The 25,416-nt window shown below is 53.5% G+C and overlaps 1 protein-coding gene and 1 pseudogene across 1 annotated transcript; both read left to right on the top strand.

The window, feature by feature from the left end:
- The first annotated feature begins 1,647 nt into the window (after window positions 1-1,647).
- On the top strand, window positions 1,648-12,332 carry LOC138103857 (serine/threonine-protein kinase PAK 3-like). The gene is made up of 13 exons (XM_069002465.1): window positions 1,648-1,723; window positions 2,644-2,681; window positions 3,108-3,230; window positions 3,755-3,877; window positions 4,105-4,309; window positions 5,305-5,368; window positions 6,613-6,661; window positions 7,845-7,957; window positions 8,490-8,607; window positions 9,273-9,372; window positions 9,809-10,005; window positions 10,604-10,741; window positions 12,243-12,332. The coding sequence occupies exons 1-13, from the start codon at window positions 1,648-1,650 to the stop codon at window positions 12,330-12,332; spliced, it is 1,434 nt and encodes a 477-aa protein (XP_068858566.1).
- A 2,027-nt stretch (window positions 12,333-14,359) lies between these two features.
- Window positions 14,360-25,024, top strand: LOC138103858 (serine/threonine-protein kinase PAK 3-like; annotated as a pseudogene).
- The last annotated feature ends 392 nt before the right edge of the window (window positions 25,025-25,416 follow it).

Here is a 25,416-nt window from a genome sequence, read left to right on the forward strand (position 1 = left end):
GACGCCGCCGCCGTGGCCCTGGTTGTGTTGCAGCTCCTGGAAAGGTTGGGAGTGTCTGTGTTGCTCTGGGCAGAGGGGCAGGGAGCCGGGCTTCTTTGCAGGCTGGGGCGCAGGTGAGCGTCCAGCGGGCACGCGAGTTCTGCCACGGGAACTGAGGCTGAGGCGAGGGAGTGACAACTTGTGCAGTTTGGATCTGCGTGAGCCACGGCTTCTCTCAGCTCAGCACCCAGCATGAGGGACGCAACTGCCCAGACAGAGCTGGCCTGGGGTCACGCTGCATGAGAGCTTGGGAGGGGACACAGCCAGGGCAGGTGACCTAAACTGGCCACAGGTATATTCCAGACCATTTGACATCCTGCTCAGTGTTTCAAGCTGGGCGCAGGAAGGAGGGAGGAGGGGACGTTTGGAGTGACGGCATTTGTCTTCCCAAGTCACTGTGAGGCGTGAGGGGACCCTGCCCTCCTGGAGACGCAAAACACCTGCCTGCCCTTGGGAAATGGTGAATGAGTTCTTTATTTTTCTTTGCTTGAGCGTGTGGCTTTTGCATTCCCTATGCAACTGAATCGATCTCAACCTGTGAGTTTTCCAGCTTTTACCCTTCCGATTGTCTCCCCAGGGAGCCAGAATGGCTGTGCGTGGTGCTTGGTTGCTGGCTGGGGTTAAACCACAGCATGAGAAATAGAGAAAAAGTGGTTTAAAAGCGAGAGGCAGAGGAATGAAGCTTCCAAACTTTGGGGCGGTGGTGGTTTTTCTGTTTTCCTAAGCCTGCCTTCCTGCAGCCCTCCCAGCACCTGCTCTATTTGCTCTCTGCCTCACAGCTTCCAGTTTTGCTGGGACCGGCCCATTTGGGCCCACTGCTTTCCTCCCAGCAGCACCTTCTGAGTTGTCCCACACTGTGTTGGTACTTTCTTTTCTTTCGTCCTTTCTTTACATCCATAGCAGGCAGCTCTCTGTGGTGCATGGATGAGCGCAGGGAAGCTCCCAGAGGTGCACCTGAGATGGGCAAGTCTCCTTGGAGATGCCACAGCACTGCAGCAGCAGGATGATGTGGATGCAGTGGATGAACTGTTGCTTGGCTTTCCATGTTTTCATCAATCCTACCCTTTGTAGGCCTGTGTCCCACCTTGTTCAGTGGCAAACATGTGGGGAAGAAGGTCTACAAAAGTGCTTCCTGAGGTTTTGTCCCCCAGCTATCATTGAAGGAGTGATTTCCTTTGTTGCTGCAATGTTCAGCTTCTCAGTGTTCAGCTTCTCAGCGTGGGCTATAGGGGCTTGGTGTGTTTTCAGAGTTACTCCTAGATGCCTTGAGGTTACGGGCTAGGAGGGCTTTTTGTGCTGCTTTGCAGGCTTTTTTTGGCGTTGGCTGTAGAGAAGGTCTGGTTCTATGCATGAATTCACAAAGCAGCCTAGAGCGGCCGCTATTGTGATGTCAGCGGCCGCATCCCGGCGTTGTCAAGGCAAAGCTGCCGTGCCGAGGCACGGAAGGCCTCAGTGTGCAGAGCAGCTCTGTGGCGTGCTCACTGCAGGCGGACCCTGCTGATCGCGGAGGGCTCTGCCAGCAGGCTGCACCCTGACGGGACTCTTGAGTCTTTTTGGTTTTCCCCAGGAGTCTTGTCCGGTGCAAACTTGAGCAGCGCTGCTCGAGCCATGGAGGGAGTGTGTGCTGCAGTTTGCACGGCATTTTCCGTGGCTTATTCTGGGTACTTTTTCACCCACCTGGCACGTAAGTAGACCTTTTTGTTCAGGGCAGCATATGGAAACCAAATTGCCGTGAAGATGCCTTTAGTGGGGTAAAGCTGCTGTCAACAGCTCCAGCTAAGAAGGGCGTGTCTGTAGCCAGCAGGGCGTGGGCAGCATTTGTAATGTAGCCTGCAGGGGTTCTGCTCCCCCCCATCCCGGCAAGGCCTGTGGCAGTGGAGTGTGCAGTCTCCTCAGTTTGCTGGCTGAAGCAAGACATCTTCCAAGATGGGAAGATGCGGAGAGCCTGGCAGGAGTCCTTGTAGAAACTGTGCGCTGCTCTCTAGGACTGAGGGGAAGCATCTTCTCCTCTGCATTCCCTCATCCCAAGGATGTGCCTGTGGAACTTGACATTTCCTGCGTGCTAAAAGAGCCGTTGGCTCTGTGCTGAAATCCCAGAACCAGCTTGGCAAAGGCCTCTGAGATAGACATTTTTAGAAGAGTTCTTGTATGCTCCTGCACGCAGGAGCTGTTCCTGTGCTGTGTCACAGTAGAACTGCCACCACGGTTGAGGGGGACTTGGGGGAAGCTTTTCTGTGGAATCATTTTCAGCAAGCTCATGGGAATTGCTGTGTGCAATCTCTTCAGAAAACTGAAGTGCAGGAAGGGGAGGAGCTGTAGCTCCTGCTGGGTGGGGTGTGGTTGGGCAGAAGCATTGACTACTACAGAACCACTTGGGCTTTCTTAGTCTCACGTTTCTGTGGCTTGAGTGGCCAAAGAGGACAACAGGTAGACACAAGGCAGCATTTTGTGCTGTTGTCTTGCTTGCTGTGTGGCACACGGGTTGCTGCTGGAGGGATGTAGTGAAAGCAAAACGCTCTGCCCTTGGGTTGACTTCTTGGTGGGCTTGCCCAGTGCAGGCAGTTTTCTTACAGCATCTGGTTCTTCTTCCCTTGTGTGTTGCAGGTCACATTGCCCATGCCTGGAGAGAATCCGGTCCGTGGGTGAGTGGGAAAGGAGCCTTTGGCGTTGGTAGCATTTGACGACTTGGAGCAAGCTGTGAGCTGGGCCTGTTGCAGTCCAGTGCCAGCCTGGTCAGATGAACGAAAGTACAGTCCAGGCTCTGTGCAACAGCAGCAGCAGCAGCAGCAGCAGCTGCAGCAGCAGCAGCAGGGGATCCCTGCCTGTTTTGTCTCCATGTTCCATTTCAGAGCTTTTGATCAGATGAAAGTGGGGTTGCTTGGTGCTTTGAGCCATGATGGAATTTCTCCTGTACAAGAGAGTGCGGTCGCATCTACTTGGCCCATTTTACTTGAGTTTGAACAACTGAGGATCCCATTTCTCTGCAGATGATTTCTCCTTAGTGCATCTGGGTCTAGAGCAGAGTATAAAGAAGGTTGCTTGTCCCTCATGCTGCTGTCTGTCTGCAGAGCACAAAACAAACCTCGGAGCGTCCTCTGGCTGTGTGTCTTCCTGAAGACGAGGCCAAAGGGGAGGAAGATGCCAACCCAGCTGCATCTGCTGCCACCGCAGGGCCTGAGCATCCAGCATCAGTAAGTGGCAGCTCTGGGAAGCCCTGTGGCTGGAGCAAAGCAGAGCTGCAGGTTTCTGATCAGACAGCATCTCCCATGTGTGGCTGAAGATGCTGAGGCCTGGAATCTTTTCAGCGCTTCCAGAGCGCTTCCCCCAGCCACGAGCCCTTGAAAAGGGGTGTGGAACTCGGATGTTTAGACATCAGTTTCCCACTATTCTGACAGGGGCTGTGAATTTGTCTTAGCAAGAGACAAGAGGTAGCATTAGGATGTCTTTGCCCTGGGGTACAAGGGAGGCCCTTTGTGCCCTGTGGCTGTGCAGGCTCTCTGTCAAAGATGCAGTTCAAAGCAGTGCAAAGATGCAGTTCACAGCCTCGCAGGGCATGGAGGAGTCACTGTCCCCAGGAGGGACCTGGCCCTCTCCATGGAGCAGCTGTCAGTAGCTAAAGGAACAGCTGAGATACAGCGGGGTCTGCCGCTGAATATATCTAAAGGTTCTGCCTGACAGGTTCCTCCCTGTCCCTCATGCTGCTGTCTGTCCACAGAGCACAGGGGCAGCGTCAGCACCTGCTCTGGCTGCCTCTGTACCCGAGGAAGAGGCTAAAGAGGAGGAGGGTGCCAAGGAACCTGCCCCTGCGGTCAGCCCACGGCCTGAGCAGCTCACATCAGTAAGTGCCTGCTTTGGTTAGCAGTGTCTTTGGTGTCATTTAGTCCCTCGTGTAAAAGCAGCCTTTGGATTTTGCGCCTTGAGTTGGAGAAGTGGGCAGCAAAAGCCGAGAGGTGAAGAGCCCTGGATGTGGCCGGCAGCATCTTCCTAGGGGCTTGCATTTGAAATGGGATCAGAGGGGCATCTCTGCCAGGCACCCTTCTGACCCAAAGTCATTTCTTGTCCCAGAGCTCCACCTCCTCTGTCCTGGCACCTGCACGGGCTGCAGCTGCAGGCTCTGAAGAAGCCTCCAGTCCCCGAGCTGGAAACTCGAGCACGAGCAGCTCGTGCACCTGGAGCACAAGCAGCTCGTGCACCTGGAGCACAAGCAGTTCCTCTGGCAGCACTGAGGACCTGCAGGAGAAGACAGAGGAGGAGTGCCTGGCCATGCTGAGTATGTCCTGTGTATTCCTTGTCTGCTGGAGCAGTGCCTTGTGTGTGCATGTGTCAGCATGAGCTCCTCCCACCTCCTGTTCTCCTCAGCGGAGTGTCGGGTCCTGAGGCCTCCACACAGGACCTGCTGTTGTGCTTTGAGGTGGCGAGAGAGCACCTCAGAGGCTCTCCTGCCTCTGAGGGCAGCTCGGCCTGGCTTGGCTTTGCCTGAGCTGCCCTCTGTGCAGAAGGGAAGCAAGAGATTGTTTCTGGCTGAGCAGGAGGCTGTGACCTAGCGAATGAGTGGGCCTCAAGGAGCTCTCTGGGCCCAGCTCCTGGGGGGCACAGCCAAGGTCATCTTCAGAAGGTAGCCCGGTCCTAAAAGATGAGGGACCTCATTCCTAAAGCCCATGCAATGGGTTATAAGATGAGCTGCTGCTCTTGAAAGGGAGAAAGGCATTGTTTAGGCAAAGTGCTGAAAGGTGGAGATCGTGCCTCTGCTGGAAGCACTTTGCAATATTCTTCCTGTTCTGGAAAGGGCAGCTGTTGATAAAAATTGATTCCAGAACCCAAGATGCCTGCCTTTACATTTGCAAGGATTAAAGCTTTGGTTGAATGTCATAGAGTGTTTATTCCCAAGAACAGAAAGGTTTTGTTCTTCCTGCTGCCCTTAATGTTTCTAGACAACAATCACTTCTCTTGGTTACTGCTGTCTTTTCTGATCCGTGTCTCCTCTGACTGATTCTCCATGTGCTTAGTTTTTAGTTTGGACAGTCAGGCTTTGCGCAGGCAATCTGTGCTGCAGAGCTGACTGTTTTGTTGCTGTTTTGTTGCTGTGGTGGTAGTGGTGGTGGTGTTGTAGTGGTGCGGTTGTTGTTGTGGTTCACTGAGTGACTGAGAAGAAAGGGCCTGGTGTCCCCAAGGAGAGCGGGGAGAGAGAGTGGGGCTGCCTTTCTGATCTGCTGCAGGGTGGGATCTCTGTTGTGAAGTGAGCATCTTTCCTTTGGTTTCTTTCAGGGATGCTGGTGAGCGAAGGAGATCCCGAGGCTAAATACACAGAACTGGAAACTATTGGCAAAGGGTGAGTGCAGCCACCGTTCCTTCTTCAAAGGGAGGGGCTGTGTATTTTGCTGGTGTCACATCTCCCCAGCGTGACGTCAGGCAAGCTCCAAAGCTGTTCAGACACTGCGTTGAGATGCTCCCGTCCCTCAGTACTGGTCAGCGTTTATAGCTGTGGTCCGAAGGCATGGCAAAGACACCTGGATGCTGGCAATGTCTTTTCTGCGGCAAAGAGCAGCGCCTGGCAGATCTCCTGTCCCTCAAGTGTGTGGCACCTCTTTGCCGCTTTTCTTCGCAGAAACCATTTTTACGTGTCCCAAAAGAATACAGAAGATGTGGGAATGAAAGGAGCAAAAAGTGTGCTGCCTCAAAGGTCAAGTTAGCAGCTGAGAGCTGCCAGAGAACAGCTGTCAGTAGCATTTCTTTCCAATATTTTGCTGAAAACAAGATTCAGTGCTCAGGATGACCGTCACCTAGTCTAGAAGCCAAAAGCAGAGGTGAAAGAAGCAACTCTCTTTTATAGCTGAGGTGGCAAAAGCCAAAGCTTCAGGGAAGCGCCGGTGCCGATGCACTCTAGAGGAAAAGGCATCACCTGCCTGATGGCAGAGCCCTCATGGATCCTGTGGGGATTTGGCCTTTCCTGCAAAGAATCCCCCAAGCTGTTCCCTTTTGAAAGCCAGCTCTGCTGACTGTAAATGGGATGGATTTGCAGCATTTTCTCTGGGAGCAGCCAAGTGTACAAGAACTCGCCTGAGGAGTAGAGTCCTTCCTGTGTCTGGGGCACCGAAGAGAAGCAGCTGCTGATGGCTCTGGACCCGGAATGAAGCTGTCTAGGGATGCCCTGTGTAGAGTACTTCTCCATTTGTGTGTGCAACAATGGAGTGCAACAATGGAGGCCTTCGGCTGCTCTGGCTGTGGCTGGAGACTACTTTCCTTGGCAGCTGGAGGAAGGATCTGTCTCTAGATCTTTTCCTCCAATGGCTGTTCCGTGAGTTCAGGCTTCTCAGAAGGCCTGTGTGGTGTTGCCTGAGTTTGGCAGATAGACTCCAAGGAGAGGTGTGGGAAGGCCCAGCCGGAGTGTGTGTGCCTGGAAAAATCCCACCCATGTGCACACACGGAAAGAACAAAGGGAAAAAGACCCAGACCAGAATCTGTCGTGTCCCATTTGAGATTTGCCCCAGGCCTTTTCTTCCCGCTGGACCGCAGTGTCTTGCACTTGAAGGGACTAAAGGACTTCTCCTTTCTCCGCTGCTGTTTTGTTTCTAGGGGTTTCGGCACTGTGTGTACGGCAGTGGACACTGCCACAGGAGAAGAGGTAAGCGTCAGGCAGCGCCGCAGCTTCTGCAGCTCTCGAGTGCCCTCCCCTCTGCTGTCAGCTGTGGCTGAGCTTTGGCTGGCCAGTAGAGCTTTGCTTCCAAGGGCCACTGAAGTGCCGAGCAGTGTCCGCCTGCCAAATACAGTGGGGACAGATTTTGTCCTTCTCAGCTGCCCCAAGGAATGCGAGGAGGCCAGGCGGTTTCTCTCCTAGGAGGAGACGCAGCCAGCTGGGTCTTAGTGCCAAGGTGGTGTCTTAGAGCACGGCACTGCTCTTTGGGGCCGGCAGCTCAGGATTCCTGAATTCTCGTTTCTGGCTCGTAGCAAATACATGGGAATCGTGCTGGTAGCTCCTTAGCCACCTGCAGGGCTGCCCTTGGGAACTGTGCTTCGAGAGAGAGGTCTGCAAGGGGACTCTCAAGGGCCTATGCCATGCTCAGAGCCCGGCGTGCATGGCTAGAGGATCAAGGCGTGGGCTATTCCTTTTTGCAGTCAGGCAGTAATTGCAAATGTCCGTGGTGCGAAGGAAAGTGTTTTAGTGCAGCAAAATGACAGCTCCTGAAGTGTGGAAGGGCTAGGGTTGTCTTTTTGGGAGGTAGCCTCAATGATGTTTTCATCATCACAGCATTTTTTCTGTAAAGTGAGTAGGGTTGTATTTCCTGGGGTTTAACCCTCCGGATGCTTTTAGGACGGCATTTTACCCGTCATGTCTGTAAGAGTTTGCTGTGTTGTTGTGCACTCAAGAATGCCAGCGGTTGCTGGAGTAATGATGTAACCCCCTAGAACTGCCAGTGGTTTCCCAGCAGTTTGGCTCCATTTTCACCGGCACAGAATGGCTTCCTGCTTGCAAGAGGTGTGTGAATGGAAATGCTGAAGATAAAGTAAGGCCCTGGGGGAAGGCTGTGGGCGTAGGGAGTGTTGTTAGAGCTTTGAGGTGGAGAGTTTAGAGCGTGTTTCGCCTGGGTGTACAAAGCAAAGGCTCTCTGGCTCTGTGTCCTGGGACTGGCGCCCAAGCGAGCGGCGTAAGAGGCTCTTGCAAGCTCAGCTACGAATTCCTCTGGTGTCCCGTCGCAAGGCGGTTTTGCTCCGCCCAGCTCTGTCATCCCAAAATCACTGTCTCATCGTTCCCGTTGTGGTCTCCTGCCACAGCCTTCTTTGGTTCACGGTTTTCCATGTCGTTTCAGGTGGCCATAAAGAAAATCAGTCTCCTGCGAGAGAGCAGCACCGAACTGTGCGTGAACGAAATCCAGGTCATGCGCGACAGTAAGAACGCCAACCTCGTCAACTACGTAGACAGGTGAGTGGTTCTGCTCTTCTGCCATGAAGGGTCATTGCCATCCTGCAAGCTAAAGGATCAGCCACTCCTTTGGTGGCTGGCAGAGAACAGAGCTGTTAATTCCTGTTTCTCTGCTGATCTACGGCGTCTTGGGAGGAGATTGCACTGGGGCTGCATTAATCTTTCCTGGCATACCTAGTTTGAAGTGCGCTTTCAAAGACCTGACTCGGCCCTACCTTACTGAGCCAACAGCCTCAAAGTTCCCCCCTCCCTGCACTTCATTTTCCAACAGGTTTGGGGCTTGATTTTTTCCCTCGGGTCTTAAGTGCTGACAAAGCACTGTAGATCTTATTTCCTTTGCCTGTTCCCAGTGTTTTGCATTGGTGTGGATACCAAGAAGGCTTTTAGACTGCACAGAGTTCAAGGCCTGTGGAGCCTAGTGAATGACTATTCACTTGCTCCTGCCTTCCTCCGAGAGAGACACGGAGACAAGAATCCATCAGGTCATGTAACTGTGCGCATTCATCTCCACGCTGTTGTTTCCTCCTTTCAGCTACCTGGTGGACGAGGAGCTCTGGCTAGTGATGGAATACATGGACGGAGGCTCTTTACACGATGTCATTAGGGAGACTCGTATGGCAGAAGGAGAGATAGCAGCTGTCTCTCGGGAGGTGAGGGATGGCACTTGTGCTTCCCGTGGCTTGGGCGGGATGGTCCTTCCCAACAGGTGGTAAGGAGAGGAGTGATTTCATCTTCCCAGCTTGCTTCCTGCCTTTCTGTTACGACTGGCAGCAGCAAGAGCATCCGAAGTGCCTGCCAGCGTGCCTGCCCTTCTCCAGCTGTGTTTGTTTGTGTCTGCCTCTCTGAACACTTGCCTGGACCCGAAGTGTACTGCATTCCTTCCCTGTAAGAGCAAACGGGTTGGTGGCACAATGTCAGACAAGTGGCAAAGACAAAGAGATACTCTCGGGACTCTCACAAAGCTCAGGCTCAAAGGAGATGCTTGCACCCAAAGTGGTGTTTGCAAAAGCATCCGCTGTCGTCTGGCTGGAGAGAGCACAGCCCCTGCAGCAGCGCTCCTTCAGTGTGTGCTTGCAGGCCACTGGCCAGAGGAACAGTTGCCCTTTCTGTCTCAGAAGCGAATATGCATGCCCTCACTTAAAAAGGCACTGCTGTCCTCGTGTTGGAGCAGCAAGCTCTTGCCCTTGCCAGCAGCCTGTCCTGCCATGGCTCAGCATCCCCCAGCGAGTCGGTCTTGCAGGTTTGCCACTTCCCTGCTTGTAGGATGAAATCAGATGAGGAACTCTTAGGCTCGTGTTTCTTTTCTCTCTCTCAGTGCCTGCAAGGCCTGGATTTCCTTCACTCCAAGCAAGTGATCCACCGAGACATCAAAAGCCACAACATTCTCCTGGGCTTGGACGGATCTGTCAAGTTGGGTGGGTGTTGTTGGCCAGGCTCAGCCATGGCGGGCTGCGGTGTGGGGCTGCCTTTGAGTGACTGCCAGGTCCCCAAGAGTGGTGCCCGTGGCAGTGCAGGCTGCCCTGCTGCGAGCGCAGAGCACAGCTGCAACGTGCAGGGAGGTGTGGCTGGGAAGAAGGTGTCAGGAGTGGCTCTGGATTGTGCGTGTCCCTTCCCAAGCAAGGCCGTTACAGGCTAAAGCTTCAGGGGACTGAAAGCCACTGCCCGAAACTGGGGGCTTTTGCTCAGTGGCCAATTCCGTATTTCCTCGGCTGCAGGCCGGAGGAATGCCAGCATGGCCCCTTTTGCAGCCAGATTCCACACTGCCTTCTGGGACGTTGGTACAGCGGGGAGTTCTTTGGTTTGCTTTCCTAATTCGGGGCCGACTTGACCAGAGGGCTTTTTTCTCCTCAGCTGATTTTGGCCTCGCTGCTCAGCTCACCCCTGAGCAGAGCAAACGGAGATCAGCTGCCGGGACTACTCACTGGATGGCGCCAGAAATTTTCACCAGGAAGCCCTACGGCCCCAAAGTGGACATTTGGTCCTTTGGCATCGTGGGGATCGAGATGGTGGAAGGAGCGCCTCCTTACCTGATGAACACCTCTGCCATGGTACGCTGCAACTGCTCTCAGACTCTGCTGTCATTCTAACAAAGTCTGCCCCCGTTCTTCGGCCCGGGAAGCTTGCCTAACACCTGAAGACGATAGGTTCCAGGCCGCATAGTCTCTCGTGCTTCTTGTCCAGACCGTCCCCTTGGCATTTACTCACAAACAGCACTAAAAAATCCTTTTGTGATGCCTTTTGCTTGATGGAAGCTCTGCCTAAGGGAGCAGTGAGCAGTGTATAATAATAGATATTATTTTATGTAATAATCCTTGGAAACTGTAGAGTTCGACCAAAGTCCCTCTTCCAAATTGCCTGTAAGAGCTGGTGTCGTTCCTCAGAGAAGCAAAGTGTGCTTTTGCCAATGGAGTTGCTCCCAGTTTGGTCAGCCATTGACATCGGGGGCACAGCAGGAGCCTTTGCATAGTGGACTAGCTGTGGCTGTCTCTGGCTTTGGGCTCTTTTGTGTGGGGTAGGAAGGGCATGTCCAAGCCTGTGGCAGGGAGGGAAGTGCCACTGGAGAGTGGAGCTTCTCCCGTGGGGTCTGGGTGAGCGGTTTGGCGTACGAAGGAGACAGGCAGAGCGCGGCGTTTCCTTCTTCTCTAGGTTCGACAGCTGATAAGCACCGGGGGCACCCCGAAGCTGCAGAACCCCAGGCAGCAGTCCGCTTGGTTGCGAGACTTCCTGCACTGCTGCCTGGAGACAGACGAGGACAGGCGCTGGTCTGCCCAGGAGCTTCTGCAGGTAAAAGGCCAAGCGGCTGCAGGGTGCGCCAGCTGCCCGCTGCCAGGGGCTTCCCATCCGCTCAATCCAAGGCGTCAGAGGGGCACCAGTCCTAGGAATCGCCAGTCTCGGGGCTTTTCAAAGAAAAACAAAGGAGAATCCTGGGTGGGGATGGGTTGGAAGGAGCCTTTCAAGGTCACCCAGACCAAGTGGTCCGCAAGGAGCAGGGACGTCGTCAAGTAGATCAGGTTGCTCAGGGCCTCATCTGAGCTGACCTCGAATGTTCCCAGGGATGGGGCTGCGAGCAGCTCTCTGGGCGACCTGTGCTGGTGTTTCAGCACTCTCGTCACAAAGAGTTTCTTCCTTAGACCTGATCTGAATCTGCCCTCTTTGTGTTGAGAGCTATTATCCCTTGTGCTAATGCGACTGTGCTTGCAAAAAAACATGTCCTCAACATGCTGTGAAGCCCCCTGGAAGTCTTGAAAGGCAGCAAGAAGGTGTGCCCAGGGCCTTCTCTTCTTGGGGCAGAACAAGCCCAGCTGTCTCAGCCTTTCCTCAGAGGAGAGGTGCTCCATGCTGAGATGGTCATTTCTGTGGCCCAGTTTTGCCCTTTGGGAACACACTCAGTGTAATGTGGTAGCAAAAGAAGTGAAGTAGAATAATAGCAGGTAGGGAGGGCTGAAAAGGTGGTGGAAGAAGCCAATGAAATCAGCTCCTGGCAATAATTTTGAGATTTGGGTGTGGGAAGGAAGGAAGGAAGCAAGCAAGAACGGAGGGAAGGGAGTGAGGGAGGGAGGGAGGGAGGGAGGGAGGGAGGGAGGGAGGGAAGGAGGGGCTTTGGGCAGCTCCCAGTGAGCCTCAGAGGGGCCTTGGCTTGGCCCTCCTGCCCCACTTGTCGAGGTTTGTGCCACCAAGGTGGGGACAGCTGAGCAGGACTTGGCCAGGCTGGCCCATTGCTGCCTGGCACAGCCATGTAGACGACGTTGTGGCAGAGAGGGAGCGGCAGAAGGTGCCGCTCGGCTGTCCCTGCTGTGGAGGGAGGTGCCAGCACTGCTCCCCCTTCAAGCCAGCGCTGAATCCGTCAGCCACTTGTGTCAGTGGTTTTCAGAACATGGGCCAAAATCCTACGGGGATCAGCCTTTCTCCAAGGGATTGGAGTTTCCTGAGGAATGCCTTACGCTCCTCACCTTTTTTTAGCAACTAAAATAGCCCATGACCTTAGAAAAGGGCAACCTCAAGAAGCCTGTTGAGTGTCCTGATGAAAGGAAGACATGCAAGCTGCATTCCCACAATGTGGGCACAACAAAAATCTCAAGAAGCTGCAGACACCTGCAGGATTAATGGATTTGTGGGATTGTGAGCCATGTTTTCCTATGGTAGCAAGGTCCTTGACGTGGAGACAGAGGTGCAGAGAGTGCCCTCATTTCTGCGTCTTTCTGGTAACCAGAGAAAGCCTGTTTGAGCCCATGAGGAGTGGAGTTGGGAAAGCAGAAGTTAATTTTTTCCTTTTCTCTTTGGGCAGCATCCGTTTGTAACCTCAGCCAAGCCGACCTCCAGCCTGACGCCTCTGATCATGGCAGCGCAGCAGTTTATGGCCGACAGGAGATACTAGCCCTGGAAGAGGCCACTTGTTGTTTTTTTGTAGTTGGTAGTTTTTTATAGTTGGGAGTTTTTTATAGTTTGTAGTTTACAGTTCATAGTTTGTAGTTTCTAATTTTTTAGATTGATAGTCAAAATAAATACTCTATAAAACTTTCATTGGAAGACTCGCTTTGTTCTCACCCTGTGAATAGGCTCTAAATTTGCTTCTGAATGGTCAGGTGGTGCGTAAACATGGGAAGACGCATGGATGGCATTTGTGGCATGGTTTGGAAGTGGGCAAAAGTCTGCTTTCTTCGTTATCTCCAGGCTACAACCTTGTGTGGAGATACAGGCTCACAGCTGTGAACAGAGGAGGGCAAAACGGGGCACAGCAGTGGTGTCACTGCTGGGGACGCCGCCGCCGTGGCCCTGGTTGTGTTGCAGCTCCTGGAAAGGTTGGGAGTGTCTGTGTTGCTCTGGGCAGAGGGGCAGGGAGCCGGGCTTCTTTGCAGGCTGGGGCGCAGGTGAGCGTCCAGCGGGCACGCGAGTTCTGCCACGGGAACTGAGGCTGAGGCGAGGGAGTGACAACTTGTGCAGTTTGGATCTGCGTGAGCCACGGCTTCTCTCAGCTCAGCACCCAGCATGAGGGACGCAACTGCCCAGACAGAGCTGGCCTGGGGTCACGCTGCATGAGAGCTTGGGAGGGGACACAGCCAGGGCAGGTGACCTAAACTGGCCACAGGTATATTCCAGACCATTTGACATCCTGCTCAGTGTTTCAAGCTGGGCGCAGGAAGGAGGGAGGAGGGGACGTTTGGAGTGACGGCATTTGTCTTCCCAAGTCACTGTGAGGCGTGAGGGGACCCTGCTCTCCTGGAGATGCAAAACACCTGCCTGCCCTTGGGAAATGGTGAATGAGTTCTTTATTTTTCTTTGCTTGAGCGTGTGGCTTTTGCATTCCCTATGCAACTGAATCGATCTCAACCTGTGAGTTTTCCAGCTTTTACCCTTCCGATTGTCTCCCCAGGGAGCCAGAATGGCTGTGCGTGGTGCTTGGTTGCTGGCTGGGGTTAAACCACAGCATGAGAAATAGAGAAAAAGTGGTTTAAAAGCGAGAGGCAGAGGAATGAAGCTTCCAAACTTTGGGGCGGTGGTGGTTTTTCTGTTTTCCTAAGCCTGCCTTCCTGCAGCCCTCCCAGCACCTGCTCTATTTGCTCTCTGCCTCACAGCTTCCAGTTTTGCTGGGACCGGCCCATTTGGGCCCACTGCTTTCCTCCCAGCAGCACCTTCTGAGTTGTCCCACACTGTGTTGGTACTTTCTTTTCTTTCGTCCTTTCTTTACATCCATAGCAGGCAGCTCTCTGTGGTGCATGGATGAGCGCAGGGAAGCTCCCAGAGGTGCACCTGAGATGGGCAAGTCTCCTTGGAGATGCCACAGCACTGCAGCAGCAGGATGATGTGGATGCAGTGGATGAACTGTTGCTTGGCTTTCCATGTTTTCATCAATCCTACCCTTTGTAGGCCTGTGTCCCACCTTGTTCAGTGGCAAACATGTGGGGAAGAAGGTCTACAAAAGTGCTTCCTGAGGTTTTGTCCCCCAGCTATCATTGAAGGAGTGATTTCCTTTGTTGCTGCAATGTTCAGCTTCTCAGTGTTCAGCTTCTCAGCGTGGGCTATAGGGGCTTGGTGTGTTTTCAGAGTTACTCCTAGATGCCTTGAGGTTACGGGCTAGGAGGGCTTTTTGTGCTGCTTTGCAGGCTTTTTTTGGCGTTGGCTGTAGAGAAGGTCTGGTTCTATGCATGAATTCACAAAGCAGCCTAGAGCGGCCGCTATTGTGATGTCAGCGGCCGCATCCCGGCGTTGTCAAGGCAAAGCTGCCGTGCCGAGGCACGGAAGGCCTCAGTGTGCAGAGCAGCTCTGTGGCGTGCTCACTGCAGGCGGACCCTGCTGATCGCGGAGGGCTCTGCCAGCAGGCTGCACCCTGACGGGACTCTTGAGTCTTTTTGGTTTTCCCCAGGAGTCTTGTCCGGTGCAAACTTGAGCAGCGCTGCTCGAGCCATGGAGGGAGTGTGTGCTGCAGTTTGCACGGCATTTTCCGTGGCTTATTCTGGGTACTTTTTCACCCACCTGGCACGTAAGTAGACCTTTTTGTTCAGGGCAGCATATGGAAACCAAATTGCCGTGAAGATGCCTTTAGTGGGGTAAAGCTGCTGTCAACAGCTCCAGCTAAGAAGGGCGTGTCTGTAGCCAGCAGGGCGTGGGCAGCATTTGTAATGTAGCCTGCAGGGGTTCTGCTCCCCCCCATCCCGGCAAGGCCTGTGGCAGTGGAGTGTGCAGTCTCCTCAGTTTGCTGGCTGAAGCAAGACATCTTCCAAGATGGGAAGATGCGGAGAGCCTGGCAGGAGTCCTTGTAGAAACTGTGCGCTGCTCTCTAGGACTGAGGGGAAGCATCTTCTCCTCTGCATTCCCTCATCCCAAGGATGTGCCTGTGGAACTTGACATTTCCTGCGTGCTAAAAGAGCCGTTGGCTCTGTGCTGAAATCCCAGAACCAGCTTGGCAAAGGCCTCTGAGATAGACATTTTTAGAAGAGTTCTTGTATGCTCCTGCACGCAGGAGCTGTTCCTGTGCTGTGTCACAGTAGAACTGCCACCACGGTTGAGGGGAACTTGGAGGAAGCTTTTCTGTGGAATCATTTTCAGCAAGCTCATGGGAATTGCTGTGTGCAATCTCTTCAGAAAACTGAAGTGCAGGAAGGGGAGGAGCTGTAGCTCCTGCTGGGTGGGGTGGGGTTGGGCAGAAGCATTGACTACTACAGAACCACTTGGGCTTTCTTAGTCTCACGTTTCTGTGGCTTGAGTGGCCAAAGAGGACAACAGGTAGACACAAGGCAGCATTTTGTGCTGTTGTCTTGCTTGCTGTGTGGCACACGGGTTGCTGCTGGAGGGATGTAGTGAAAGCAAAACGCTCTGCCCTTGGGTTGACTTCTTGGTGGGCTTGCCCAGTGCAGGCAGTTTTCTTACAGCATCTGGTTCTTCTTCCCTTGTGTGTTGCAGGTCACATTGCCCATGCCTGGAGAGAATCCGGTCCGTGGGTGAGTGGGAAAGGAGCCTTTGGCGTTGGTAGCATTTGACGACTTGGAGCAAGCTGTGAGCTGGGCCTGTTGCAGTCCAGTGCCAGCCTGGTCAGATGAACGAAAGTACAGTCCAGGCTCTGTGCAACAGCAGCAGCAGCAGCAGCAGCAGCAGCAGCAGCAGCAGCAGCTGCAGGGGATCCCTGCCTGTTTTGTCTCCATGTTCCATTTCAGAGCTTTTGATCAGATGAAAGTGGGGTTGCTTGGTGCTTTGAGCCATGATGGAATTTCTCCTGTACAAGAGAGTGCGGTCGCATCTACTTGGCCCATTTTACTTGAGTTTGAACAACTGAGGATCCCATTTCTCTGCAGATGATTTCTCCTTAGTGCATCTGGGTCTAGAGCAGAGTATAAAGAAGGTTGCTTGTCCCTCATGCTGCTGTCTGTCTGCAGAGCACAAAACAAACCTCGGAGCGTCCTCTGGCTGTGTGTCTTCCTGAAGACGAGGCCAAAGGGGAGGAAGATGCCAACCCAGCTGCATCTGCTGCCACCGCAGGGCCTGAGCATCCAGCATCAGTAAGTGGCAGCTCTGGGAAGCCCTGTGGCTGGAGCAAAGCAGAGCTGCAGGTTTCTGATCAGACAGCATCTCCCATGTGTGGCTGAAGATGCTGAGGCCTGGAATCTTTTCAGCGCTTCCAGAGCGCTTCCCCCAGCCACGAGCCCTTGAAAAGGGGTGTGGAACTCGGATGTTTAGACATCAGTTTCCCACTATTCTGACAGGGGCTGTGAATTTGTCTTAGCAAGAGACAAGAGGTAGCATTAGGATGTCTTTGCCCTGGGGAACAAGGGAGGCCCTTTGTGCCCTGTGGCTGTGCAGGCTCTCTGTCAAAGATGCAGTTCAAAGCAGTGCAAAGATGCAGTTCACAGCCTCGCAGGGCATGGAGGAGTCACTGTCCCCAGGAGGGACCTGGCCCTCTCCATGGAGCAGCTGTCAGTAGCTAAAGGAACAGCTGAGATACAGCGGGGTCTGCCGCTGAATATATCTAAAGGTTCTGCCTGACAGGTTCCTCCCCGTCCCTCATGCTGCTGTCTGTCCACAGAGCACAGGGGCAGCGTCAGCACCTGCTCTGGCTGCCTCTGTACCCGAGGAAGAGGCTAAAGAGGAGGAGGGTGCCAAGGAACCTGCCCCTGCGGTCAGCCCACGGCCTGAGCAGCTCACATCAGTAAGTGCCTGCTTTGGTTAGCAGTGTCTTTGGTGTCATTTAGTCCCTCGTGTAAAAGCAGCCTTTGGATTTTGCGCCTTGAGTTGGAGAAGTGGGCAGCAAAAGCCGAGAGGTGAAGAGCCCTGGATGTGGCCGGCAGCATCTTCCTAGGGGCTTGCATTTGAAATGGGATCAGAGGGGCATCTCTGCCAGGCACCCTTCTGACCCAAAGTCATTTCTTGTCCCAGAGCTCCACCTCCTCTGTCCTGGCACCTGCACGGGCTGCAGCTGCAGGCTCTGAAGAAGCCTCCAGTCCCCGAGCTGGAAACTCGAGCACGAGCAGCTCGTGCACCTGGAGCACAAGCAGCTCGTGCACCTGGAGCACAAGCAGTTCCTCTGGCAGCACTGAGGACCTGCAGGAGAAGACAGAGGAGGAGTGCCTGGCCATGCTGAGTATGTCCTGTGTATTCCTTGTCTGCTGGAGCAGTGCCTTGTGTGTGCATGTGTCAGCATGAGCTCCTCCCACCTCCTGTTCTCCTCAGCGGAGTGTCGGGTCCTGAGGCCTCCACACAGGACCTGTTGTTGTGCTTTGAGGTGGCGAGAGAGCACCTCAGAGGCTCTCCTGCCTCTGAGGGCAGCTCGGCCTGGCTTGGCTTTGCCTGAGCTGCCCTCTGTGCAGAAGGGAAGCAAGAGATTGTTTCTGGCTGAGCAGGAGGCTGTGACCTAGCGAATGAGTGGGCCTCAAGGAGCTCTCTGGGCCCAGCTCCTGGGGGGCACAGCCAAGGTCATCTTCAGAAGGTAGCCCGGTCCTAAAAGATGAGGGACCTCATTCCTAAAGCCCATGCAATGGGTTATAAGATGAGCTGCTGCTCTTGAAAGGGAGAAAGGCATTGTTTAGGCAAAGTGCTGAAAGGTGGAGATCGTGCCTCTGCTGGAAGCACTTTGCAATATTCTTCCTGTTCTGGAAAGGGCAGCTGTTGATAAAAATTGATTCCAGAACCCAAGATGCCTGCCTTTACATTTGCAAGGATTAAAGCTTTGGCTGAATGTCACAGAGTGTTTATTCCCAAGAACAGAAAGGTTTTGTTCTTCCTGCTGCCCTTAATGTTTCTAGACAACAATCACTTCTCTTGGTTACTGCTGTCTTTTCTGATCCGTGTCTCCTCTGACTGATTCTCCATGTGCTTAGTTTTTAGTTTGGACAGTCAGGCTTTGCGCAGGCAATCTGTGCTGCAGAGCTGACTGTTTTGTTGCTGTTTTGTTGCTGTGGTGGTAGTGGTGGTGGTGTTGTAGTGGTGCGGTTGTTGTTGTGGTTCGCTGAGTGACTGAGAAGAAAGGGCCTGGTGTCCCCAAGGAGAGCGGGGAGAGAGAGTGGGGCTGCCTTTCTGATCTGCTGCAGGGTGGGATCTCTGTTGTGAAGTGAGCATCTTTCCTTTGGTTTCTTTCAGGGATGCTGGTGAGCGAAGGAGATCCCGAGGCTAAATACACAGAACTGGAAACTATTGGCAAAGGGTGAGTGCAGCCACCGTTCCTTCTTCAAAGGGAGGGGCTGTGTATTTTGCTGGTGTCACATCTCCCCAGCGTGACGTCAGGCAAGCTCCAAAGCTGTTCAGACACTGCGTTGAGATGCTCCCGTCCCTCAGTACTGGTCAGCGTTTATAGCTGTGGTCCGAAGGCATGGCAAAGACACCTGGATGCTGGCAATGTCTTTTCTGCGGCAAAGAGCAGCGCCTGGCAGATCTCCTGTCCCTCAAGTGTGTGGCACCTCTTTGCCGCTTTTCTTCGCAGAAACCATTTTTACGTGTCCCAAAAGAATACAGAAGATGTGGGAATGAAAGGAGCAAAAAGTGTGCTGCCTCAAAGGTCAAGTTAGCAGCTGAGAGCTGCCAGAGAACAGCTGTCAGTAGCATTTCTTTCCAATATTTTGCTGAAAACAAGATTCAGTGCTCAGGATGACCGTCACCTAGTCTAGAAGCCAAAAGCAGAGGTGAAAGAAGCAACTCTCTTTTATAGCTGAGGTGGCAAAAGCCAAAGCTTCAGGGAAGCGCCGGTGCCGATGCACTCTAGAGGAAAAGGCATCACCTGCCTGATGGCAGAGCCCTCATGGATCCTGTGGGGATTTGGCCTTTCCTGCAAAGAATCCCCCAAGCTGTTCCCTTTTGAAAGCCAGCTCTGCTGACTGTAAATGGGATGGATTTGCAGCATTTCCTCTGGGAGCAGCCAAGTGTACAAGAACTCGCCTGAGGAGTAGAGTCCTTCCTGTGTCTGGGGCACCGAAGAGAAGCAGCTGCTGATGGCTCTGGACCCGGAATGAAGCTGTCTAGGGATGCCCTGTGTAGAGTACTTCTCCATTTGTGTGTGCAACAATGGAGGCCTTCGGCTGCTCTGGCTGTGGCTGGAGACTACTTTCCTTGGCAGCTGGAGGAAGGATCTGTCTCTAGATCTTTTCCTCCAATGGCTGTTCCGTGAGTTCAGGCTTCTCAGAAGGCCTGTGTGGTGTTGCCTGAGTTTGGCAGATAGACTCCAAGGAGAGGTGTGGGAAGGCCCAGCCGGAGTGTGTGTGCCTGGAAAAATCCCACCCACGTGCACACACGGAAAGAACAAAGGGAAAAAGACCCAGACCAGAATCTGTCGTGTCCCATTTGAGATTTGCCCCAGGCCTTTTCTTCCCGCTGGACCGCAGTGTCTTGCACTTGAAGGGACTAAAGGACTTCTCCTTTCTCCGCTGCTGTTTTGTTTCTAGGGGTTTCGGCACTGTGTGTACGGCAGTGGACACTGCCACAGGAGAAGAGGTAAGCGTCAGGCAGCGCCGCAGCTTCTGCAGCTCTCGAGTGCCCTCCCCTCTGCTGTCAGCTGTGGCTGAGCTTTGGCTGGCCAGTAGAGCTTTGCTTCCAAGGGCCACTGAAGTGCCGAGCAGTGTCCGCCTGCCAAATACAGTGGGGACAGATTTTGTCCTTCTCAGCTGCCCCAAGGAATGCGAGGAGGCCAGGCGGTTTCTCTCCTAGGAGGAGACGCAGCCAGCTGGGTCTTAGTGCCAAGGTGGTGTCTTAGAGCACGGCACTGCTCTTTGGGGCCGGCAGCTCAGGATTCCTGAATTCTCGTTTCTGGCTCGTAGCAAATACATGGGAATCGTGCTGGTAGCTCCTTAGCCACCTGCAGGGCTGCCCTTGGGAACTGTGCTTCGAGAGAGAGGTCTGCAAGGGGACTCTCAAGGGCCTATGCCATGCTCAGAGCCCGGCGTGCATGGCTAGAGGATCAAGGCGTGGGCTATTCCTTTTTGCAGTCAGGCAGTAATTGCAAATGTCCGTGGTGCGAAGGAAAGTGTTTTAGTGCAGCAAAATGACAGCTCCTGAAGTGTGGAAGGGCTAGGGTTGTCTTTTTGGGAGGTAGCCTCAATGATGTTTTCATCATCACAGCATTTTTTCTGTAAAGTGAGTAGGGTTGTATTTCCTGGGGTTTAACCCTCCGGATGCTTTTAGGACGGCATTTTACCCGTCATGTCTGTAAGAGTTTGCTGTGTTGTTGTGCACTCAAGAATGCCAGCGGTTGCTGGAGTAATGATGTAACCCCCTAGAACTGCCAGTGGTTTCCCAGCAGTTTGGCTCCATTTTCACCGGCACAGAATGGCTTCCTGCTTGCAAGAGGTGTGTGAATGGAAATGCTGAAGATAAAGTAAGGCCCTGGGGGAAGGCTGTGGGCGTAGGGAGTGTTGTTAGAGCTTTGAGGTGGAGAGTTTAGAGCGTGTTTCGCCTGGGTGTACAAAGCAAAGGCTCTCTGGCTCTGTGTCCTGGGACTGGCGCCCAAGCGAGCGGCGTAAGAGGCTCTTGCAAGCTCAGCTACGAATTCCTCTGGTGTCCCGTCGCAAGGCGGTTTTGCTCCGCCCAGCTCTGTCATCCCAAAATCACTGTCTCATCGTTCCCGTTGTGGTCTCCTGCCACAGCCTTCTTTGGTTCACGGTTTTCCATGTCGTTTCAGGTGGCCATAAAGAAAATCAGTCTCCTGCGAGAGAGCAGCACCGAACTGTGCGTGAACGAAATCCAGGTCATGCGCGACAGTAAGAACGCCAACCTCGTCAACTACGTAGACAGGTGAGTGGTTCTGCTCTTCTGCCATGAAGGGTCATTGCCATCCTGCAAGCCAAAGGATCAGCCACTCCTTTGGTGGCTGGCAGAGAACAGAGCTGTTAATTCCTGTTTCTCTGCTGATCTACGGCGTCTTGGGAGGAGATTGCACTGGGGCTGCATTAATCTTTCCTGGCATACCTAGTTTGAAGTGCGCTTTCAAAGACCTGACTCGGCCCTACCTTACTGAGCCAACAGCCTCAAAGTTCCCCCCTCCCTGCACTTCATTTTCCAACAGGTTTGGGGCTTGATTTTTTCCCTCGGGTCTTAAGTGCTGACAAAGCACTGTAGATCTTATTTCCTTTGCCTGTTCCCAGTGTTTTGCATTGGTGTGGATACCAAGAAGGCTTTTAGACTGCACAGAGTTCAAGGCCTGTGGAGCCTAGTGAATGACTATTCACTTGCTCCTGCCTTCCTCCGAGAGAGACACGGAGACAAGAATCCATCAGGTCATGTAACTGTGCGCATTCATCTCCACGCTGTTGTTTCCTCCTTTCAGCTACCTGGTGGACGAGGAGCTCTGACTAGTGATGGAATACATGGACGGAGGCTCTTTACACGATGTCATTAGGGAGACTCGTATGGCAGAAGGAGAGATAGCAGCTGTCTCTCGGGAGGTGAGGGATGGCACTTGTGCTTCCCGTGGCTTGGGCGGGATGGTCCTTCCCAACAGGTGGTAAGGAGAGGAGTGATTTCATCTTCCCAGCTTGCTTCCTGCCTTTCTGTTACGACTGGCAGCAGCAAGAGCATCCGAAGTGCCTGCCAGCGTGCCTGCCCTTCTCCAGCTGTGTTTGTTTGTGTCTGCCTCTCTGAACACTTGCCTGGACCCGAAGTGTACTGCATTCCTTCCCTGTAAGAGCAAACGGGTTGGTGGCACAATGTCAGACAAGTGGCAAAGACAAAGAGATACTCTCGGGACTCTCACAAAGCTCAGGCTCAAAGGAGATGCTTGCACCCAAAGTGGTGTTTGCAAAAGCATCCGCTGTCGTCTGGCTGGAGAGAGCACAGCCCCTGCAGCAGCGCTCCTTCAGTGTGTGCTTGCAGGCCACTGGCCAGAGGAACAGTTGCCCTTTCTGTCTCAGAAGCGAATATGCATGCCCTCACTTAAAAAGGCACTGCTGTCCTCGTGTTGGAGCAGCAAGCTCTTGCCCTTGCCAGCAGCCTGTCCTGCCATGGCTCAGCATCCCCCAGCGAGTCGGTCTTGCAGGTTTGCCACTTCCCTGCTTGTAGGATGAAATCAGATGAGGAACTCTTAGGCTCGTGTTTCTTTTCTCTCTCTCAGTGCCTGCAAGGCCTGGATTTCCTTCACTCCAAGCAAGTGATCCACCGAGACATCAAAAGCCACAACATTCTCCTGGGCTTGGACGATCTGTCAAGTTGGGTGGGTGTTGTTGGCCAGGCTCAGCCATGGCGGGCTGCGGTGTGGGGCTGCCTTTGAGTGACTGCCAGGTCCCCAAGAGTGGTGCCCGTGGCAGTGCAGGCTGCCCTGCTGCGAGCGCAGAGCACAGCTGCAACGTGCAGGGAGGTGTGGCTGGGAAGAAGGTGTCAGGAGTGGCTCTGGATTGTGCGTGTCCCTTCCCAAGCAAGGCCGTTACAGGCTAAAGCTTCAGGGGACTGAAAGCCACTGCCCGAAACTGGGGGCTTTTGCTCAGTGGCCAATTCCGTATTTCCTCGGCTGCAGGCCGGAGGAATGCCAGCATGGCCCCTTTTGCAGCCAGATTCCACACTGCCTTCTGGGACGTTGGTACAGCGGGGAGTTCTTTGGTTTGCTTTCCTAATTCGGGGCCGACTTGACCAGAGGGCTTTTTTCTCCTCAGCTGATTTTGGCCTCGCTGCTCAGCTCACCCCTGAGCAGAGCAAACGGAGATCAGCTGCCGGGACTACTCACTGGATGGCGCCAGAAATTTTCACCAGGAAGCCCTACGGCCCCAAAGTGGACATTTGGTCCTTTGGCATCGTGGGGATCGAGATGGTGGAAGGAGCGCCTCCTTACCTGATGAACACCTCTGCCATGGTACGCTGCAACTGCTCTCAGACTCTGCTGTCATTCTAACAAAGTCTGCCCCCGTTCTTCGGCCCGGGAAGCTTGCCTAACACCTGAAGACGATAGGTTCCAGGCCGCATAGTCTCTCGTGCTTCTTGTCCAGACCGTCCCCTTGGCATTTACTCACAAACAGCACTAAAAAATCCTTTTGTGATGCCTTTTGCTTGATGGAAGCTCTGCCTAAGGGAGCAGTGAGCAGTGTATAATAATAGATATTATTTTATGTAATAATCCTTGGAAACTGTAGAGTTCGACCAAAGTCCCTCTTCCAAATTGCCTGTAAGAGCTGGTGTCGTTCCTCAGAGAAGCAAAGTGTGCTTTTGCCAATGGAGTTGCTCCCAGTTTGGTCAGCCATTGACATCGGGGGCACAGCAGGAGCCTTTGCATAGTGGACTAGCTGTGGCTGTCTCTGGCTTTGGGCTCTTTTGTGTGGGGTAGGAAGGGCATGTCCAAGCCTGTGGCAGGGAGGGAAGTGCCACTGGAGAGTGGAGCTTCTCCCGTGGGGTCTGGGTGAGCGGTTTGGCGTACGAAGGAGACAGGCAGAGCGCGGCGTTTCCTTCTTCTCTAGGTTCGACAGCTGATAAGCACCGGGGGCACCCCGAAGCTGCAGAACCCCAGGCAGCAGTCCGCTTGGTTGCGAGACTTCCTGCACTGCTGCCTGGAGACAGACGAGGACAGGCGCTGGTCTGCCCAGGAGCTTCTGCAGGTAAAAGGCCAAGCGGCTGCAGGGTGCGCCAGCTGCCCGCTGCCAGGGGCTTCCCATCCGCTCAATCCAAGGCGTCAGAGGGGCACCAGTCCTAGGAATCGCCAGTCTCGGGGCTTTTCAAAGAAAAACGAAGGAGAATCCTGGGTGGGGATGGGTTGGAAGGAGCCTTTCAAGGTCACCCAGACCAAGTGGTCCGCAAGGAGCAGGGACGTCGTCAAGTAGATCAGGTTGCTCAGGGCCTCATCTGAGCTGACCTCGAATGTTCCCAGGGATGGGGCTGCAAGCAGCTCTCTGGGCGACCTGTGCTGGTGTTGCAGCACTCTCGTCACAAAGAGTTTCTTCCTTAGACCTGATCTGAATCTGCCCTCTTTGTGTTGAGAGCTATTATCCCTTGTGCTAATGCGACTGTGCTTGCAAAAAAACATGTCCTCAACATGCTGTGAAGCCCCCTGGAAGTCTTGAAAGGCAGCAAGAAGGTGTGCCCAGGGCCTTCTCTTCTTGGGGCAGAACAAGCCCAGCTGTCTCAGCCTTTCCTCAGAGGAGAGGTGCTCCATGCTGAGATGGTCATTTCTGTGGCCCAGTTTTGCCCTTTGGGAACACACTCAGTGTAATGTGGTAGCAAAAGAAGTGAAGTAGAATAATAGCAGGTAGGGAGGGCTGAAAAGGTGGTGGAAGAAGCCAATGAAATCAGCTCCTGGCAATAATTTTGAGATTTGGGTGTGGGAAGGAAGGAAGGAAGCAAGCAAGAACGGAGGGAAGGGAGGGAGGGAGGGAGGGAGGGAGGGAGGGAGGGAAGGAGGGGCTTTGGGCAGCTCCCAGTGAGCCTCAGAGGGGCCTTGGCTTGGCCCTCCTGCCCCACTTGTCGAGGTTTGTGCCACCAAGGTGGGGACAGCTGAGCAGGACTTGGCCAGGCTGGCCCATTGCTGCCTGGCACAGCCATGTAGACGACGTTGTGGCAGAGAGGGAGCGGCAGAAGGTGCCGCTCGGCTGTCCCTGCTGTGGAGGGAGGTGCCAGCACTGCTCCCCCTTCAAGCCAGCGCTGAATCCGTCAGCCACTTGTGTCAGTGGTTTTCAGAACATGGGCCAAAATCCTACGGGGATCAGCCTTTCTCCAAGGGATTGGAGTTTCCTGAGGAATGCCTTACGCTCCTCACCTTTTTTTAGCAACTAAAATAGCCCATGACCTTAGAAAAGGGCAACCTCAAGAAGCCTGTTGAGTGTCCTGATGAAAGGAAGACATGCAAGCTGCATTCCCCCAATGTGGGCACAACAAAAATCTCAAGAAGCTGCAGACACCTGCAGGATTAATGGATTTGTGGGATTGTGAGCCATGTTTTCCTATGGTAGCAAGGTCCTTGACGTGGAGACAGAGGTGCAGAGAGTGCCCTCATTTCTGCGTCTTTCTGGTAACCAGAGAAAGCCTGTTTGAGCCCATGAGGAGTGGAGTTGGGAAAGCAGAAGTTAATTTTTTCCTTTTCTCTTTGGGCAGCATCCGTTTGTAACCTCAGCCAAGCCGACCTCCAGCCTGACGCCTCTGATCATGGCAGCGCAGCAGTTTATGGCCGACAGGAGATACTAGCCCTGGAAGAGGCCACTTGTTGTTTTTTTGTAGTTGGTAGTTTTTTATAGTTGGGAGTTTTTTATAGTTTGTAGTTTACAGTTCATAGTTTGTAGTTTCTAATTTTTTAGATTGATAGTCAAAATAAATACTCTATAAAACTTTCATTGGAAGACTCGCTTTGTTCTCACCCTGTGAATAGGCTCTAAATTTGCTTCTGAATGGTCAGGTGGTGCGTAAACATGGGAAGACGCATGGATGGCATTTGTGGCATGGTTTGGAAGTGGGCAAAAGTCTGCTTTCTTCGTTATCTCCAGGCTACAACCTTGTGTGGAGATACAGGCTCACAGCTGTGAACAGAGGAGGGCAAAACGGGGCAGAGCAGTGGTGTCACTGCTGGGGACGCCGCCGCC

The sequence above is a fragment of the Aphelocoma coerulescens genome (genome assembly GCF_041296385.1).
Source record: "Aphelocoma coerulescens isolate FSJ_1873_10779 chromosome Z unlocalized genomic scaffold, UR_Acoe_1.0 ChrZ, whole genome shotgun sequence".
NCBI classification, from domain to species: Eukaryota; Metazoa; Chordata; class Aves; order Passeriformes; family Corvidae; genus Aphelocoma; species Aphelocoma coerulescens.

What these genes read in the sequence shown, in the direction of transcription:
- LOC138103857 (XM_069002465.1), top strand. Translation starts at nt 1,648, where the DNA reads ATGGAGGGAGTGTGTGCTGCAGTTTGCACGGCATTTTCCGTGGCTTAT. An exon ending in CTGGAAACTATTGGCAAAGG is followed by an intron (nt 5,369 to 6,612) that starts GTGAGTGCAGCC and finishes TTTTGTTTCTAG; the next exon opens with GGGTTTCGGCACTGTGTGTA. An exon ending in CTGCCCAGGAGCTTCTGCAG is followed by an intron (nt 10,742 to 12,242) that starts GTAAAAGGCCAA and finishes CTCTTTGGGCAG; the next exon opens with CATCCGTTTGTAACCTCAGC.